This window comes from Acyrthosiphon pisum, chromosome A2, assembly GCF_005508785.2.
Source record: "Acyrthosiphon pisum isolate AL4f chromosome A2, pea_aphid_22Mar2018_4r6ur, whole genome shotgun sequence".
Lineage (NCBI taxonomy): Eukaryota > Metazoa > Arthropoda > Insecta > Hemiptera > Aphididae > Acyrthosiphon > Acyrthosiphon pisum.
In genome coordinates this window covers 42194497-42215579 of record NC_042495.1, presented here as the reverse complement: position 1 = coordinate 42215579, position 21083 = coordinate 42194497, and the positions used below count along the sequence as shown (strand labels likewise).

The 21083-nt window shown below is 27.2% G+C and overlaps 1 protein-coding gene across 1 annotated transcript in view; it reads right to left on the bottom strand.

Moving 5' to 3' along the window:
• Window positions 1–1869: 1869 nt before the first annotated feature.
• LOC100575811 (cuticle protein-like) overlaps window positions 1870–21083 on the bottom strand; it is a 21356-nt gene continuing 2142 nt past the window's right edge. Inside the window, exons 2-4 of the mRNA XM_008189655.3 lie at window positions 18206–18283; window positions 15798–16083; window positions 1870–2316 (exon numbers count right to left, since the gene is read on the bottom strand). Coding sequence (XP_008187877.2) covers window positions 2168–2316; window positions 15798–16083; window positions 18206–18283 — 513 coding nt within the window. The 3' untranslated portion in view covers window positions 1870–2167. The remainder of the gene's footprint in view (window positions 2317–15797; window positions 16084–18205; window positions 18284–21083) is intronic.

Genomic DNA, 21083 nt, shown 5'->3' with positions numbered 1-21083 from the left:
ACTAAAAAATGTCTCATTCTAATTTTGATTTTGATTCGATGACATTTTCAGAAAAATTATCCACTAAATAATTTATATTGGTAAAGGTAGTTCTCATTTGATAAAACAGAAGTCTTTATCTCTACAGGTCCTTAATTAGTATAAAAAATTATCAAAAATCAGATTTAAAATTACTGCAGAATTGAAAAAAAAAATGGATGATTATGTTTGGTGAATCTCCTGTATGATTAGTAGTAGTTTGAAATTCGGATGACACATAATCATATCAATTCTGTATAGGTTAAGGTTCTGTAACGTAACCAAGGTGTATTGATACACCGAGAAAGTTACCTCGTAATGTGTGATTTTTTTAATTTTTATCAATGAGACTGTATACGGGGAAATTAAAACAGCTGGTGGACAAGACATTGAACTGTACTCTATACTCCGTTATTTACATAAAGGTGAAATAGTTATATATTTTATTCAATATGAATACCAATTATTAATCATAACCAATCCCGCTCCAAAGTGATATTTTAACGTTGAAAATTGAAATTACAAACAGAGAATCGCATGGAACGGTTACGTTCTATAAAACTAAAATGATCAATTGAAAAAACATTTTACCATTCTGAAAAATCTATATGTATAAAAATGGAGACAAAAATGTATAACAATTCATCAATCGAGAACGGCTGGTCCGATTTGGTTCAAATTTTTTTTAAGATGTTCGTAACTGCCAGGAGAAGGTTTTTACGAAATAAAATTTTAGGAAAGTCCACCGGAAAGGTAGGAAATCTCAAATCTGTATGTCAAAAATACAACTGCAGTGGCACAACAGTGCATTATATTATATTGGTTGCTATTGGTTAATCGGGCATGTTTGCTGATTTCATATAATATAAAAATAAATCGCAGAATGTCTTGCAATAATTCTACTGTACGTGTGTTGTGACTGAACTCCTCCTAAATGGTTAAACCGATTAGAATGAATTTTTTTGTACGCGTTTGCGTTTATTCATCTGATTTTAGTACGGTTAGATTAGGTTAGGTTTTGTATTAATTGATTATATCAATCCACCATAGGTAGAATACGACAAACTTGGTATAAATTTGAGACTTTAGAGTTAAATCATACACTAACGTAAATACATCACGGGGTCCGCGATCTACCGCAGGTAGATTGCCTACCTGATAATGTACTGCTGCGAATCAGAATTTTTATTCCGGGCAACGGAAAAGTTAAGATTAATTTTGAAACCATACACCGAATATTAAATAACGAATTGAACAAAGTTTGAGTCACATATAGTTGATACACTTAATGGGCAACGAAGTGCACGGGTTCAGCTAGTATAATATAAATTAAATTTAACAAAAATAGTATTTTGAAAAATGTTTAAAACCACGATTTTGAAAGAGGTATTGCAACTAAGGATTTCTGATCGATCGTTGACTGTTTATAATAAAAATTATAATATAAATATTAATAATTGATAATAATTGGTTAAAACATTGATTGGTTACGTCTATAAAGTGGCCGTAACAAATATAAATAATTTTGGCGATTTTTTACTGTTTGTAAGATAGTGGAAAGTTTTAAGGTAGTAAAATAATATTACGAGCTTGGGTTATGGTTATCGATAAGACTACGAATTTGTAGAAAAATGCAAATATTTGGCATATTGTAAGACATAGCTTTCCTAATACAATGTTTAAATAATGTAACAATTAATTAAAACTATGTATTTCTACCTAAACTGAACATAACGGTCGAGCGTAACTATAATATAAATATGTCTATGGATTCGAAAATGGGAATATTCGCTGCTCTATAACTCCCACTAAAAACGATGATAACAATAAAATATACGAATAATGAAAAAATGATTTTTATACTGTTATCTATATTTTTTATTATTATTATATACTTTTTGTTTCTTACTGTTTATTACAATATAATAGCTATAGTACCTATAATATAGGAAAATGTGCAGTCGAGTAGATGACGAAATTCCAACGTTTTAATTCGTACAGATTTTATTTTAACGATCGATGTGTTATTGGTACACACATACAACTGTGTTATAGTACAATATTATATTGTTATTGTTCTTGTAACAATAAGTCAACAATATTTTCATTGGAGTTCAGATGTTTCATAGACACGTTTAATTTTTCTGATTCAGTAATTTAAATATTCTTTGTAATAATTATTCGAGTGTTGTATGTAGCGCGGGTCGACTTCATAAGGATGTATGGATGTTGAGTCGTAATATTCCTGGTACACCGGTGCAGTAATTGGAAAATCTTCCTGTACATTCTTCGGAAAAGCTAAAAAGAAAGAACAAAATGCATGATTAAAAATGTAAGTATTTTGAATCCAAGGAGCATCGCATTTTAGTTTATGATCACACTCTTCCGATGTTTCGGTGTTAATATGAATGGTGTCAAAACTATTACAATATAATATAATATGAAACTCTTACTGCAGCATAATAATATGTATTTATTGCCTATTGGTATTTTATATTTTATAATTATTTCAGAGTCAATTTATTATTGTTGGTCGAAATTTTAATTTTACTCCAAAGCGTCAAACGTATAGGTATTACCGTAGCATAATATGTCAGTACGTGTCTGTAATACGTTCATAATTATATAGATAACAATTACATGCATTATATATGCGTGCAAGCCATCGTGCATATATTATAATTTATGTCACCATACATCCAAAATTGTGAAACTATATAGGTATTAATATATTTTAGTTGTGGTGATTAGGCATATTATTATATGTTTAATATTAATATATGATTCTATTATTATATTGATAAAGTTGGGTTTTCAAATGTTTACACGTCAGTCTATATATTATCCTATTGGCGGGAATCACATTTTCAAATATTTACTTTTCAGTTTTAATATTATATTAAATAATTTTTCCCAAATCAATAAATGAATGATTAATCTAACCTGTAGTGGGATAATCAATTTACGGCAAGCTCATATTTAATTTTATTTCAATTGTTTACATTGATGTTATTTACTTCATAAACGTTATTTAAATTGAGTACCTATCTGCCTACGGCTACCTTAACTTTAACCGAAAATGTAACTTTTTCATCAATCAAGGTACCTATCTGATTTCTAACACTTTTTGTTTCGTAAATTATTTATTTTTAGTTGTAACCATTCAACACAGTTAAAAAAGAATTTCAATCAGACAACGCTTAAATTATTTATGTTTAACTTTTACCATTCAACACAGTTAAAAAAGAATTTCAATCACAAACAGTGAAACTTGTATGTACTTGTCGACTGCCGTGAAACGATACTATAATTTATAGCACTGAAAATATTTTTAAATATATAATTATAGTACTAATATTGTTAAATAATGTAACATAATATTATTTTAATATCTCTCTAACGCCCAATGCTCTTTTAAAGTAAAACTGTTTTATTTTTAAACCAAACATTTGCTGTAATAATTATTGTATGTATCATCAAATAACGTTATAAATGTTCTAACAAACCTACAATTTAGTTAAAACAATTTAACTTGACGTTTTATATTTGAAAATTAAAAAAATAACTGTTGTTTCACTATAGAATGCCGATGTCAATTTTAAAATGGGCCATAGGCTATCTATATATTTTATTTATCTGTTGTCAAATCTTTGAATTAAGCAATCAGTAGTAGAAGGAATCCAATTTTCACATTATTGTTATTCACTTATAAATCAATACCGCTGTATTGTAGAATGGTGATAATAATATTATGTTCGATCCTTCGTGGTATTAATAGAGTTGATTTAGTCAACATATTTAAAAAAAATGTCCGCGTGTATGGAAATGTATTACATAAAATAGAATAGTAATAGTGGAATGTTTCAAAATTCTACGTATAAACGTTAATATGGTTTGAATTCCAACAAAATATTTAAATAATGTAATATATGCAATGTTCTTGGAAAAGTTAGTTAAATTTCAACATACCATAGGTACTTCTTATTGAAAAATAAATTACTAATAGTAAATAAATAAATTAAAGGATGTCTCTAGAAATACAACCCAACTCAATAACGAGGTAAACTATTGAAAAAAAGTAAAGCAAGTTTGCCAATTTTTTTTTTTCTATAGAACTAGGAATTTTCTACTTTTGACCCCTTAAGATACCAATTTTTTACCAGAAATAACCCTTTGGAGTTGAAGATTGAATAATTTTTCTTTTCATAGATTTTTTCTTTTTTTTATTTAGTTAATATTTAGCATATTTTTGCATAGTTGGTCCATAAATCTCTACCATTATCCGTTTGTTTGTAAAAACAATTTTTCTAATTCACACATATTATTATCCTTTCTTTAAAGGATTAAATAATTCAATATTTATTTTAATGAATTAAAGAAAACTTTTTTCCTGCAGCGCGATTTAGCATGGAGTTAGAATGTACTTCTATGAATAATACCAAAATTTGACCCTCATTAATTATTTTTATAATATTCACATATCTTTTCACCAGCCATTCCGCCAAAAAAAAAGGCGGTTATTTAATGTTTCTTGTGCGATAAATCGGTACTTAACTTAAGAAATACTGATAAATGACATTGACTAACTTATCAGTATCATTCAGTCAAGTATCAATGGTATCATAACTGACATCGCCCAGTCATAAGTCATAACCTACATTGCTGGAATTTTAACCATTGACATTACAATATCATAATAAATATAATGTTAATCGGTTATTTTAGTAAAATTATTAGGTATTAAAAAAAATATTAACAATTATATTTAAAAAAAAAAACAATGTGTGCGGTAATGTGGTTTATTGGGTAATATAACGATATTATTCGTTCGTTTACTTGTTGGTTTATTTATATGTTCCTTTGATAGGTTCAGTTTTTAATGAATTCCTTTAATTAATAATTATTTTGATCATTGACATTTAGTATAATAATATTTGTGTGTAAATGATTACGACGGCGTTTAGTATAGGCAATTATTTAAGCGTTTATTCCTCGGACACATTCAAATTGAAATTTATATTGTTCTACGGCGTTGTAGAAATTAATGTTTTCCTGAATGGCGGGTTTTAATTAAACTTACATAACAGTATTATAATGGATACCGTAATGAAGTTGTACAAGTTGTGTTTAAAATGAAATACTCGTAAGTGTTCGATACAAATAATCATATAAAGAAAATCACACTATATATTATACCAAAGCGTTCTACAACCTCAGTTGGATTCAATGCAACATACATATTATTTATTTATACGTCTGCGATAAATTTCACAAAATAAAAATAATTAATACTTGATTTTTAATTGAATAATAGAGTACATTTTTTAATTTAAGATCACTAAAATCAGTAAAAATGCTATACTAATTCTTCTAAACACCACGTGTAGGTAAGCATACTAGCAGCTAAAATCGTGTGTGTGTGTGTGTGTGTGTGTGTGTGTGTGTGTGTGTGTGTGTGTGTGTGCGCGCGCGTGTTTTTACAAAATATAATTTAAACCAATATTATTCACGGTGGATTTGCTGTAGAGTTTCAGATATTGACTTCGATTTCAGTAACCATAATAATATACTCTTCAATAGGAAGAAAAATTAATAGCCAAGAGAAGCGTAATTTATTTCTGATCGCATCACATGTTCACATCCTGATTTCTCACGGTAATATGAACACAATTATTTTACATACCTATACCTTCTATTCTACCATTCAGTCATGTATATACTGTTGCGCTGCAGTGGTTACTCAAATTTGAAAGACCGATGACCTTTTAAAAAAATGGATGATGTCGGCTTTAAAAAGGCCCACTGGGAATGGCTTATTTATATTTGAAACGATTGGATTGAAATCACTGAATTCAAAATACAAGCACGAGTATAACTGATCGTGTGATCCAAAAATATTGTTAATATAACATTCAAAACGAGTGTTTGTTTAATGTTATTTATAGTTGTTTTTCCATTTTTTTTAATGGTTCATACATTTATAATATTATTTATTTGCAATTCTGTCTCATCTAAGACTTGAGCATGAATGCTGTACAATAACTTCATAATAATCAATCGCGTGTTAAGTTATTCCAAATTTGTTTTATTATACATAGATGACTATTCTGCATTGCTACATATTATAATAAGGTGACACGTTATGTGAGTTCCGGTAAGTTGATCTCAACAGTAAAACAGGAACAATTTATGGTCCAGTAGGTACAACTCCGGTGTAACATAGACGACGGTTACTGGAACGATAGAAATGCTATGTAATACAGACATTTAAATGGATGTAAGTTGAAATTCGAAACTATCACATGATCATGATCCATTTAAAAATAATTATTATCCATTATACTGTATGCTACATAGTGCACAAAATGTTTTCTATTATATCGTAATCAGTTTCCTGAACATATTACATACGTATAAATTATAATATACCTGGGAAACAATTTACAAATTAAATGCTGTGTTTTCCCATTACACTATAAGGGTTGAGAGCCAGTAGAAAGTGGTGGCATATTGGAGTGAATTACATCAAACTTGTAATATCAATTAATATTTTCAAAGAACTACAAATATTGATTGGTATACCATCAAATAAGGTAAGTTTTTTGTTTTGTTTGAATTTATAATATTTTCTTAGATTGTATAAATCATTATCATGAAATATATAAATTGTATTAATATACTTTATTTAGGCAAATTCAACCATTTAGTAAAATTAACTGGACGTCCAACTTTTCTTTATATACTTAAGATTTAAAAAATAAAAATAGATTGATGCAATTTCCAAAAATTTGTAAAGTTCAAAATAATATTATGTACCTACCTAAAGTCAAGTTAAGCCTTAATATTTTATTGGCCATTGAAATCTCAACAGAATTGAAAGAGGAATAATAACGAATTAAAATGAAAAAACAATTTTGACATATTTTTTTTCTAAAAATGTCTTAATGCCCCTTTGAATTTTACATACATATAAAATATAATATAGTGGTGTTTAAAACGTGTTCCATAAGATCTAATTTATATTGACCTCGTTTTGATGGAAGTAAAAAATTACATTTCTTTTCAAAATGTCTATTGTTCAGAATACCAGAAAAAGACATGAATAATAATGTTTGTTGTTCGTCGTATTTTGATCAAGTTACGGTGACACCGCGGTTAATAATAATAATTATTAGTCTAGGACATGGATTTTGCATTTACAGCTTTTATTTTACTGCTCCAATGTATTGCTAAGTAAGTTTTAAATTGGTTTCATGTATGTATGAATTAAAAGCTAAAATATTTAAGAGTATTTTTTTGACTTTTTTCAATTTTGTTGAATTTATTACTCAACAATAAATTAAAACATTCATAACAAAACGTTATTCCTTAGTGCGATTTTTAAATGTTTACGTGCAATATTCGGTATTTTTTATTGCAATACTGCAATCAATTTTACTATTGTTTTATTACTACAAAATTCGTGCTCTAATAATTACCACATATCAGAACACTGCAGGTACACCTGAGAACAATCCATTATCGTTTAGTTAAATATTATCAGACCAATAGAATATGTTATCACCATTAAATTAATGTAATCTTGAGAGATTTAAAATAACAATAATTATACTATAAATTAATTATTACAATATGTTTTCATAGGTATAAGAATCCGGTTGTTCTGAACTTCCGAATCCTTTGATTAATTAAAAATGCAAGCTACGCTTTGACTTGTGAAATATTACTAAGCATTCGTCTGCGTCTCCTCACTACTTAACCCCGAGCACTATATCTATATAGGTATCTAGTATAAATGTATAATATTATAGTTGTATGTTGTATATACAGTGTTGGTGCATGTGAGTACACGGGTGCGGCGTGTATACTTAATGCATCTCTGATTTAATTTGAATACATATTATGTAGGTAGGTACTTACTAAAAAGTTACTAAGAAACAACCTAGTGTAGTAGGAAGCAAAGCTCGTTCTGAGTTTAATTCTGTGTATGGCGGATAGATACTGATGAAAATAATGAACGCCACAAAAGAAAATACTAGACTTTATTTGAAAGAGTATTTCATTTAAAATTCAAAAAATCTGGTGAATATGGCAATTTAATATATTTTTAAGAACAAATATAAATATTGAACCCTGTACGAGTTTTCGAATTTCTTATTACATAGTTCAAATTTAATTTTTATCAAACAAACAATGAAAATGTCCGACTAATCTCAAAGGTGGCTAATATTTGTTTTAACTTTTAACTTTTCAGCTTGTATAGCTTTAAGATTCGTTCAAAAAAAAAAAAGAATAAATTAATATTTATAAAAAAAATATACTTTGAAACATTCCAATAATATAGTATAATAGTGTCTGGTAGTTCTTGTGACTCTATTGTGTCTTTGTGCAATTGTAAGAGTAGTTGGGTCGACAGAACTATAATTAAATGTTTGTAATTAGGCATCGGGTACTTTCACAATGCACTAGTCGTTAATCGTACCGTTTTAGAGTTGAAAGGTGTACAAGTATCATTTTAGATATGATGTGATCAGTAATTCGCTATGGTATATGACTGCGGGCAATTATAGTGTAACAAAGGACCCAAAAAATGACAAGATTGCGGACCGATTTGCAATGTGTCATTGCCAAGTATAATAATACGTATATTATACTGAAGTTTGGATTGAATTAAAATGACACACAACAAATAATTATTTAATATTATTTTGATAATTTAAGTAATATTACATATTACATATAATTATTAACTACAATACTTAATATGCTTAATATCTTAAAATATGTAAATTTTTTTCAGCTTTCAATTAAGAATAATAAATTCTGTTTGAAATAGGATTATGCGAGTATCATTAATCATTATTGAAATCTTAATTTTTTATAAGTAGAATAAAATATAGAATATAGTATGATCGTAGGTCTCTCTGGCCTCTATATTATACACAGGTACATTATAATATGGTTTACTGATAGGTAGGACGTATCTGATATTGCAAAGTTATGAGGGACTTTGAGCATTGAGCATATTATGGAATATGAAACACCACATTATTTGATCATTTAGGTAGTTGTACTGATTTACTACTTTTCAAAACATTTTTCACTAATTGTTGTTTATAATTAATTATTATTTAAATAATTAAATAATTAGTAATTTCATCTAATTTTTATAATTATTTATCATAATATTTTCCATTGTATTATTTAGTTATGATTTCTTAATATTTACTTAATTTACTAGATATTTTATTAAATTTATAAATGTAACAGAAAATACCTACTACCTAATATACATTTTGAAAAGCTACTTCTCAATATAATCGTTGATAAAAACTTGGGAATGTCATGTTAAAATACATATTTTGCAATCGTATCGCTTTTTTGAGTACAACTATAAACTCTTTGTCAAGGTTTGACCGACTGAAAATTACGCTACGAAATAAGTTAAGCATCTGCAAACAAAATATATTGTCATAATGGTGCACATATTATACAATATAGATACAACTAAATACAATTTTTTTTGTTTAACTATTGTATAATTCTCAATGTAACAATAATCTCGTTCTATGTTTGCTGTTTGATCGATGTGGAATTCAATATAAGATGTAAATATGAAACTCTTTCGTAAACAAAAGTCAGCCTATTTCGTGAATTCAATATTGAATACAAATATCTTTTGTTCGAACCAAACACCAAGTCCAGCAATTTAAAAACCGGGAAAGTCACACTGCTGTATAAATAGTAGGTGTCGGATATAGGTTATTGATTAGACGATCGTAATTTTTGTGTTAAATAATTAATTAATGATAACGAATTGCATAAGAAGAGTACGATTCTGACTGGAAACTTAAAAGTTATAACTATTTCTAATGATCTTTTGTAATATATTTATAAATTATATTGCATTAAATATTTTTTTTTCTACTTTTACTTTTTTTTCTTTTGACAAGGTGTGTTAAATTAATTTTTATCAAAAGTAAATTATATATTATATAATATAATAATAATAAATACATTTTAATATTAGGTATAAGTTATTATAAACGTATTATAAATCAATATTGTCGTTAGTCCCGTATAACGATGTGAATAGGTTCATGGAATAAATATTTTTAAATTAAAGTAAATATTACGAAAGTTTGATTGTGTGTTATAAATAATAATATTATATGAAGTGGCGACATTTTCCAAGTTGCTACGAATATTTTTTGAATTTTTACAAAATAATATTATGAAATCGTTATTTTTTGATTAAATATCATTAGGTACAGCTAGAACATTAACGTTTTTAAAATTATTTTTTGCATTTTATTATGTATTTTTGAAATTTATACAAGTTTTATTTACACAATAATTTTCAATTGTAAGTGATTATTACAAATTTTGATAAAATTTTAAATTAAAACGCTTAAAAAAAATTGTGACTGTAAATTCGACATTTTATGTTATAGTAAGTTATGGTCATATTATCTTGTCTTTTATTTTCAAGGTTTTTGATATATCAGTACAATAAGTCAATAATTTATGAGTATTCCTGTATTATATTTTCAAGCATTATGTATTTAGGTATAAAAATTAGAACTTTAAACAGTTTAAACGCTTGTACAAAAAAAAAAGATTATGACGGACACGCCAAAAAGAACAGACATCATCGCTAAACCAATACATTTATCACTGCACTAAGAATTACAAATTTCTAATTATTTTTATGCCTATAATTGGCAATCATGATGGAAATAGTCAATAGACAGTTTGTTTATGAACACATCTTGTTTTGAAGCATGCGTGCTTATAGAAGTTTACATTAATTTAATTATTAATACGAACATAATGGATGTACCATGTATAGTTTTATAAATATCTCGAGGAACTCTTAGAACAAAATTGTACTACCTATATGATAATAGGTAAGATATCTTATTATATTACATAACAGAATAAAATTATTAAGTTTTATTAGAATCACGCTAGCTATTTATATAGTAGTCATTTAACTAATCATAATACTAGGTTTATTACTAGTAAATTATATTTTATTCAATTCTTTTAAGCTAGGTAGATCGTAGGTACCGTGAAAATTAAGTCTATAATATAACCACAGTTTGGTTACTATATATTTATTGTAAAGACTTACGACGTTCATTAAATATTAATATATTAAATTATTAAACTGAAGGTCAAGACTGTCAATAACCAAAAAAAAAAATAAAAATATTATCTATTATTATATAAGTATTATAGGTATTAAATAAACCATATTTATGGTTTCTGAGGGAAACTCGATCAAGATTTTCAAATCCCTGACCAGTGGCATAGGTACACGATCGATGCCTATAGTCCAACCCAAATTAAAAGGGTTAACACGAACATTACATAACGACAAATTCTGATTGATGGTCAAAAACGATCAATTACGATTTACGAACATTATTTTAATTTCCTATTAAAGTCTATGATTTACATTATGTAAATGGATATTTTTTCTAATCAAGGTTTACAAAATTTGACTTTATATAATATTATATAACATTTTTATTTTCAAGATAATAATCTGAATGGAATGAACAACTTTTTATTTTATAGATACATTCTTCATAAATACATGGATAACATTTCACCATTTTTCCACATTCATACCAGTATTTAATATCATAATACGCTCATAGTAAATATTATATTGAATGAATTTATAAAAAAATTGCCATTACGATTTCTAACTTATCGAAAGAATGTGTAATTAATTATCATATAATTGACTAAATCTTAATATAAAATCACAATTTTACCGAGCTGACAACTAAATGTTATATTAGCTACTTATATATTTTTGAAAGTCTAGAAAAATAATACGTAACAGCGGGAAATGTGGCTTTAAAATCGTTACTATATGCGTATTAAAAATACCTCCGACTTAACGTACCTAATACCTATATTTGATATTTTGCAGTGTACATTTTTTCCACGGTACAAATCATTTTACCTACCTACTTCAATCTTCACTGAAATCGTATAAGAATATACGATAATCGAAACAAATTGCAGTATGTGATTTACTTCACACGACACACACTCATAAGTCATACAACTTAACAAATTATAAGTAGTATATAACACGTAGGTAGTATTTCATATACCTAGTTGTAATAATGTTATAGGGATACCTATTAAACATTAAAATCTATTGAAGGGACCATATATGTTACGTTTTGTTATATGAAAGATTTTATGCACGATCAGACTTGACTACTTGAGCATTAGGCGTTGTACAAAAATTCCATAAATACACGTTATGATAATCGTTTGTGAAATCGTAACAAACCAAGTTGTACATAATCTGTCGTAGGAATTTGGGTGTGCTTGCAGATGACATTTTTGGGTCCGGAGACATAAATCCAAGCGTCCGCCAATAAACTTTTTCTTTTTAGTTCAATTTTTTGTTACTTTTGTATCAAAGATCATCCAATTACATTTAAAAATTTGGTCTTAAATAATAATTTAACAAATGCGGTACGAAATAATAAAAGTTTATTAATGATTTAAAACTTATCACGCAATATAGGTAATACATGCCGTCTAATAAATACATTTATTTATATGTTTATTTCAAAGAGTTTACTTTTAAAACATTTAAATTACTTATGACTAAGCTCCATGTGAAACAATTTACTTTTACTTTTCAATTGTTCTGTTCGATAACAGACTCCATATTATTCAATATTTTTTGTTCCTTTAGGTATACGTAAAAGCTTTAAACTTATTTTCATTCAACAAATTTCGCAAACGAGTTTTAATAACATATACATATAAAGTGAGCGTTTAAGGTTTAAAATAAATTTTTGATATAAAAACTCAAACAATTGAAATAATATTTAAAAATTTAAATCATTACTTCAGTTGGATGACGGGGTAGAAGATATATGATGACATAAGATTATATGCAAACATTAATAATTGTTGATGATATTGAAGGATATAAATCTAATACCTAATTATTCATTAAAACAACAAACAGCAATGTTTTTACTTACTATTTATTTTTATCGCGATTTAAAAATTATTCATTCAAATTTTGATTCTGATATGTCAACATTTTCAGAAAAATATATCCACTAAATAATTTACAGTAAAAAACTAGAAAAGGGGATTCTAGTTTGAAAAACAGATAACTATAATATGTCCATTGTCCACCGGACACTCTTTAAGAAGAACAAACCTCAAGAATTTGAAAATATGGCCTTAAGAGTATAAAATTCCAAAAATCAGATTTTAAATACTTGCGTTATTGAAAAAAAAGTGGATGAGCAATGAGCATGCTTGGTGAATTACCTTCCTTAGTTACAGCATTTTTACCTGAATGAATCAACAATTATTCTTTGAATGTATAAAATATGTTTCATTTTTAGTTAATTTGATCGATTTTAAAGTAGGTTTATAATGTTGTTATAGTTGCATTTATAAATTGTGATTTTAGAAAAAAACATATTTGTTTCTCATATAATATTAATTAAGTGACCCACACCAAAACTGGCTCATCAGTAAAGACGTAAAGTTCCCGAGATTTCTTGATATGCCAATCCATTCCAGCTTTAGTACGATTAAACGTAAATAATAAATATGGTGTGACAATCCTAATGTATTAATCCGAAAATACAGTTAGGTACCTATTAAATTATTTCAATTTATAATAATTGTACTATCTATTAATTATTATAATGATTTGTTTATGGTATACGTGCAAGCTTTATAATTTATAAATTTATAATACAATAATAGGTATATTAGGTGCAGTGGATTAAAACATATTTATACCGCAGATATGTCCATGATATCAACGATTAGCGGAATTTAACTTACTATGATAGAATGGAGTAACTTTGATTTCGCGGGGTAACTTTGATACCCATATGTTTTTATTCACCAGAGTACCATGATGATTTAATATTTTTTTCGTAAAATGGGGTTACTTTGATATCACGTTAAAAAATATAGGTATCAGAGTTGCCCACTACGTTGTGTAACTTTGATAGCATATTAAAAAGATTGATATCTCAAAAGATAACATCAGAAATTTAAAAACTAAAACGTTCAAATATTGATCATAACCAGCTGTAACTAATATTTAATTTTGAGAATTTTATCGTTAATACTACAGAAGTTATCCATAAAATAAAAAGTTAAATTGCCATAAGACAGTAAAAAATTATCAAAGTTACCCCATTTTACTGTATTAGAATGATATGCAATATTTTTTAGTAATACCACACCATCAAACGTTATTGATAGGATTCCGGATTCGTATATAAATACCTACTCGTAGAGCACCTAGAATTTTTCAGAAGATAATAAATTACAGTTCTAGACTGATAATCCGCCTATCGTAAGACTAATGACCGTCGTGTACTTTGTTATATCAACATCACTGTGAGTACTTCAATGGTGGGTAAGTTAATGAAAAAAATTAACTTTGGAAAGTTAAGTTAATTCAATTAAATTACCTTCAGTTAAGTTAAAATTTAACAAAAAAATAAAATTTAACTAGTTAAGTTAAAAGTTAAGATGGAAAATAAAATTAACTTATCTCAGTTAAAAAAAAGTTATTTTTTTTTAAGTCATAATATTCATAATTCATCAATATTGCCCTAGTATTTTGATTTGTACGGACATTTACCAAGATGCTTAGCACTGTCCAAACATAAAACTTAAAATTATTATTATATTTCATTGTTAGCAGGAACTTATAAGTTATAGGTTTACTTATAAACTTTAAATTATATTAAACTTGTTAGTCTAGAGAAGATATTAATTATTAGTAGAGTAGTATACATTTTACTGTAAGTCTTCTATCCTAGTTGGACTTATTATATTCTTAGTAGTAACTATTATAGTTTATTATTGAAATAAAATCAATGAATAATGATAATAGTATAACACCTACCGAAAATTGTTTCCATATTTATTTCGATAATGTTATTTTCTAATCTCATAATATGTTTGTTTGTATTTATAACGAATACAGCAATAAAAATTATAATTTATAAATATCTCGGACGACTTTTTGTTTTGTCCATTGGAATTATTGTCGTATTTACCAGAAACCAGTATATGTTATTGATATAATGATTTCCATTTAAAGACTAGGATATTTAGTTTGTTTTTAGGAATTGGAGAGTTAGATAAAACAAAAATCGGATTAATCAATGCCGAGTGGATCATTAAATAATAGAATTCGTGAAAATAGCCAGTCCATACAATGGATAGTATACTAATTGTTACTCTTTACTGTAGTACCTATAGAATATAGATTATAATATAATTTGATTATTATGAATTGATGATATTATATTATTAGAAAAATAAATTACCAAAATCAAATGAATAAGTTTTGTCACATGATAAAAAAAAAAATTAATTAACTTAAATGTACAATAATGCTAATTAACTTTAAAAAGTTAAGACAATACAAAATGTAACTGAATAAGTTAATAAGTTAAAAACAAAAAAAATTAACTTTTTAACTTAACTTTAACTTTTTAACAAGTTAATGCCCACCTTTGGAGTACTTAATCATTCCCAGGCTCAGAGCTTAAAGCATATTATAGCTATTTTGTGTTCAGGACTCAAGTGTTCTGTTTATTTTTCCTATATCTTTATCACATATTAAATAGTATATGTCTATAACTCGTTACGAACAAGGAACGTCGTTTAAGTATTAACACTATAATAATATGCGAACGAGCGCAGTGTTCAACACAGAGAGCACTACTTTCGTAACTCACTTATCGGTCCTCTGGCCGAGTGCGGGTCGTCCGTTATGTCTGCGACGGTGGCGGGCACGGTCCGGACGACGTACCGCGGTTTCTTGGGTTTACCGGACTTGCTGACAACCGCGTTGAAACCGTTAACCGGGTCGGCGGTGTAGTCGACGGTTCGTACTGTACCGTCGGGCTCCACGAGACTGTACTGACCGCGGACCACGTCGCCAGTTCGCTCTTCCGACTGGTGTTTGATGTCGCCCGTGGCGGGGTCGTGTACGCCGTACTTGTAAGCGTAACTCGCCGGCACCTGCAGGAGAAAAATATTATGTATTACAAGTATTGGTGACGCGGACACGACTATATCGTTTTGGGAACGTAAAATTATTTTCGATGGGTAGGTACACAAAAGTGTCGATGGCGTGTTTTGTCGGACACACGTAAATTGCGCCCAACGAAGGGAACAAATTGTAAATTGTGCCCGGTATTTTTCAGGTACAAATTTATATGTAGGAAATTGCACCCAATAGAAATATTACTTTTATAACAATAAAGGAGCAGGTGACTACCAATGTCTACTAAAAATGATTTTTTGGTTTGCTTGAAATAAATACATTTTTAATAAAAATGGATAAAATAAATTTTTTTCTATTTTTTCCATTCTATTTTTTTGATTTGACGTTTTGAAATTTATAAGGTTCATTTATACTATTAATTTTTAAAATGTATGAGTTTGGACAGTTTGGTGGATTATAACCTCATTTTTTTTCTGGATAAATCCGATATGTACTCGTATAATATCCATGTTGCACGCAAACTACTTACTAAAATATTACCTATATAGTCATTGCATGCACGTAAAGGCATTGATATCGCTAAAATCATAAATCATAATGATAAACGATTATAGCGATACACGTTCGGCTTATCCACCAGCAAAGGAACTACTCTTCAATAGTATTTAAAATGTATATTATAATAGCTACCGATGAATTCAAGGTCACTTAGATACTATGGGTGCAATTGACTATACCCATTTTTCAAACCGAAAAATCCCGGGCGCAATTTGCTATAGTATTTTTACTACCTGTTGAGTGTGGGCACAGTTTACAAGCACCCATTTTATCGGCATATTTGGCAATCGTGTCTATCGTTATCAGTGCTTTTGTCAAATCAGTCGTTTTCCAGATTTATCAGAAAATGTTTAAGACAAGAGGACAAATAAGGACACCTGGTTGTAACAGAGCTTAGTTCGTTTTATCAATTCTTGAAATTTAATATCACATACGTTATAGCAAACCCACTTAAGTAGGACAGTCAATTTCTGTGTCGGCACTTATTTTTTTTGTGCATTCTACCAGGAAAAGTGATTCGTCTATTTGCACAATACAACATCTAACACGCCATATTTGATCTTTATCCCTTGAGGTAGGTAGGTATTATCGTAATATCATGAATACGAATATATTAATATGCCAACGCAATATTTCGAAAAAAAAAGATTGGGTGTACCGTGTACCACTTATTCTTTTTGATAACATATTATTCACTTGTTATACAAGAAAAAGTATTTGTAAAAGAAGTCATCAGAAAATGAAGAAAAACTGTACCTTAGTATTCGAGTCTCTGGGGAAATTTTAGACAATAGACATCCACCTACCTACAAATTCTAAATTAAATATTTTGTATTAGAATGATTTTTTTTATATACCTAAAAAATCAGCGTTTATCTAAGTAAAACAACAACTATATCAAGTCACATATATAAAAATATATTATTCAGTGATTCTGTAGTTAGTTTGACAACTTTTTAAAGTTTATTCACTTTAATGACATAATGTGTATCGAAGTATTTTGCTCACAAAATAAACATTTTTATCTTAAAACACTGCATATTTATAATATGCGATTTTAGTTAATGTTTTTAAATTTATTTTCGAAAATAGTAATTAATTAAAGATAGTAAGTGACTATTTTTGACTATATATATGATATTGTTCGACAATACGAACTGAATGTCTGAACTCTCAACTCTAAACGTATATCATTATTGTATATTTGTATATGTATACAAATTATTAACAATAGGTGTTTAGTTAGATTTTATATAATTTACTATATAATTAATATAAGTGAACTGCGACGTAATCAGATGTATAAATGATAAACTACGAGACAATCTGATAATTTAAAATCATTAAAGTCGAATACAATTAGCTATTGGTGTTTCTCCATGTTTATTATTTCTTGAAACCTTAATTAATTAAATTCAATATCATTATATTTTCATGCTGAAAATAATGCCATAAATGATATTATGACTTATAAAACAAATAAACAATATTCGTAGTTTACGTTGAGCTATAATATTCTAACTGAAGTATTTCTATCACTATTTCATCGGTTAATAATATATAATTAGTTGTTCTTACGTAATGAATATCCGGTCGACCTGGATATCTTGACCTCGACAATGATATGTTGACCATTAATAATAAGCACGACAGCACCTGAAATTTTTTTTATTAGTTATTTCTTTAGTTGTCATTCATAGTAGTATAGTACAGATTTATTCATAAATAGCCAATTTTTACATTTATTTTTTCAAATTTGGAAGCGCAATTAAGTACTATTATTACTATTATTTTGAAGTTTTTTTTAAAAATATTTCTGATATGTTACAGTATAAAATAATAGTATCATTCTTATCACTGTAGTAGACATGACATTTACAAGCGGGGCATAAAATTATGAAGGAAGGGATAAGCTTTGTTTGTACGTATATAGTGTTGTTGCTTATCCAAATTCAAAGTTTAAAATGTATAAATGTATACATTTTGAGGAAAAAATAATAGTAAAAAATGTTGTTGTCTCTGCTATAAATATATAAAATGTTAAACTAGGAAACGCTCCTGTTCCCAATAAATTAGATTCTAGATATACATACAATATACATAGTGTGTTTATATATAGGTAATATATATTAAATATATTATATTATTTTTAAATATTTATTTTAAATAATGTCTATGCATATTAAGTAAATTTAATTTGATAATATTAGTTATATAGACTTTTTATATTCAGGCTATAAGATAGGCATATTAAATTACTCGTATGTACTTATATTATATCTCATGTAAACATGCCTGTTAAATAAAAACAAAACGGCATTAAGGCATACAAATTGAACTATACGAATGTATTTTATGGATATAATAGATAAATAAATATGGTATAATAATATATGATAAATTTGATTTATTGAACAATTTAAGTTTTGTAATAACTTATTAATTATTAAATGTTACCCACAAGTAACAAAAATCATTGAATCTTGACGTCCTAGTTATTAAATGATAAATAGTTACTAGTCTTAAATGAATAATACAAATATACAAATAGTAATTTTATTGCAATAACTGTTCATTTATTTATTAAAATTTAGAGACTATAAATAAATACTAATATTAATTTGTTATAGGTTATAGGTATTATATTATTAATTTAGAACAATTATTTATCAAATGGAAAATAAACATTTCTTAAATAGATACCATACGTCAATTTTTGTTAGGCATAAAGAAAATAAAATTACTATTAAAAACTGTTATAGATTGTAATTATGTATGCATTCATATATTATTTATTAAACATCTTAAAAATACACCACAGTTTACCACACTAGAATCATAAGAATAACATTTTAATGCAATACCTATTATTTATCTAATCTTTTATATGCCATCAACATACTTATTAGTAGTGGCTTAAAGTTTCATAATTGTTTTAAATATTACCTAGGTATAGTATTGACAATTTTAATTTCAAAAATTATAGCACGCATACAATATAATTTCACCTAATATAGCAATAGTATTACTCTTGTCATCTGTGGGAAAATGGTTTTCAGTCTTTTATATAGAGATTATGAGAATAATCATTCATGGTATACACAAAAATTTTAAGTGGTAGGTATAAAATAAAAATAAGTATTATTATTTAAATTGGGAAATTACTTTTAGATATAATATATAAATATTAACAATGATATAGTAAGAACTCGCTTTAAAATAACAATATGGATTGATTTATTGGTCATGGGAAAATAACTTATCGGGACACATTGGCGCTATTTTAGTATTTTACCATCTGCTATTCTGAGTGAACAGAAACCAATCATATTATATTAATTACCATCCAAAAATTAATTTACGCTATTTGTAATTTTTGCAGTGTTTTTTTAAAATTAATCAGTCAACAAATAACAATTTTCAGGGTCTTGTGTTACAAATTCATTTTAAAGGATTTCATTGGAGAAAATGGGTTTAGAAATCTACTTAACCCACAATAGAGTCGCAAGGTCGACGAGAATGAATTTCGTTCGAGTAAGTAGGTACTATTATTAATAGTTCTAGTTTAATTCTTGTTCTGGATTAGGATAGAAGGTCATTTGTCAGAAAGGGACAATGTAGAAGTGAAAGATAATTTTTGAACTAAATTAATATAGACATTTTATGTTAATAAAATAATATAATAATATTAGGTTTCACACGATTAGCAATTATTATTATTTTACGAAATTGTTGATATGGTTAAAAATGTGTTAATCGACCGTGTAAATATGGCTATAATAGTCTGAATAATATTAACATGTTTTCTTTTTAATATACATGATATTATTTAGACGTATTAACCATTGTATATTATGATTAACACGTATTATAAGCCTTCAAAAATAGTTTGACATCAAATTGATAACAAGCCATTAAAAATGTTATGCATTTTCTTACATCATTGATACATTTAGTACCTACTTATTTGATTTTAAGTTGTCCATATTTAATCAACCTGCAATATAATGTCTAAATTTATCCGCTAAAAATAAAAACTATCAATTTATATTAAGTAGCTGGTATTTCAAATGTATAAGTAATATTATTATAGGTATGTTTTAAACTATATTATATATCAGGGGTGACCAAACCGTGGCTCGCGAGCTGCATGCGGCTCGCGTCATAGACTTTTGCGGCTCGCATCTCAACGTAACATTAGACGTAAATTAACGTAAGAGCCAAGATGTAAAAAAAAAAAAAAAAGGTCATATAATATATAATAATATGACCTTTTTTTTTACATGTTGGCTCTTCAATTTTTATTAATATATTTGGTGGCTCGCGAGTCTCTTCTCACCGGCCACCCCTGTAATATATATACATATTATTAATTATAGTATTATAATATGTATAATTATCACCATTGGATTTTTTGATAACTATTGTGTATTTCGCATATTAAAATACTAAATTG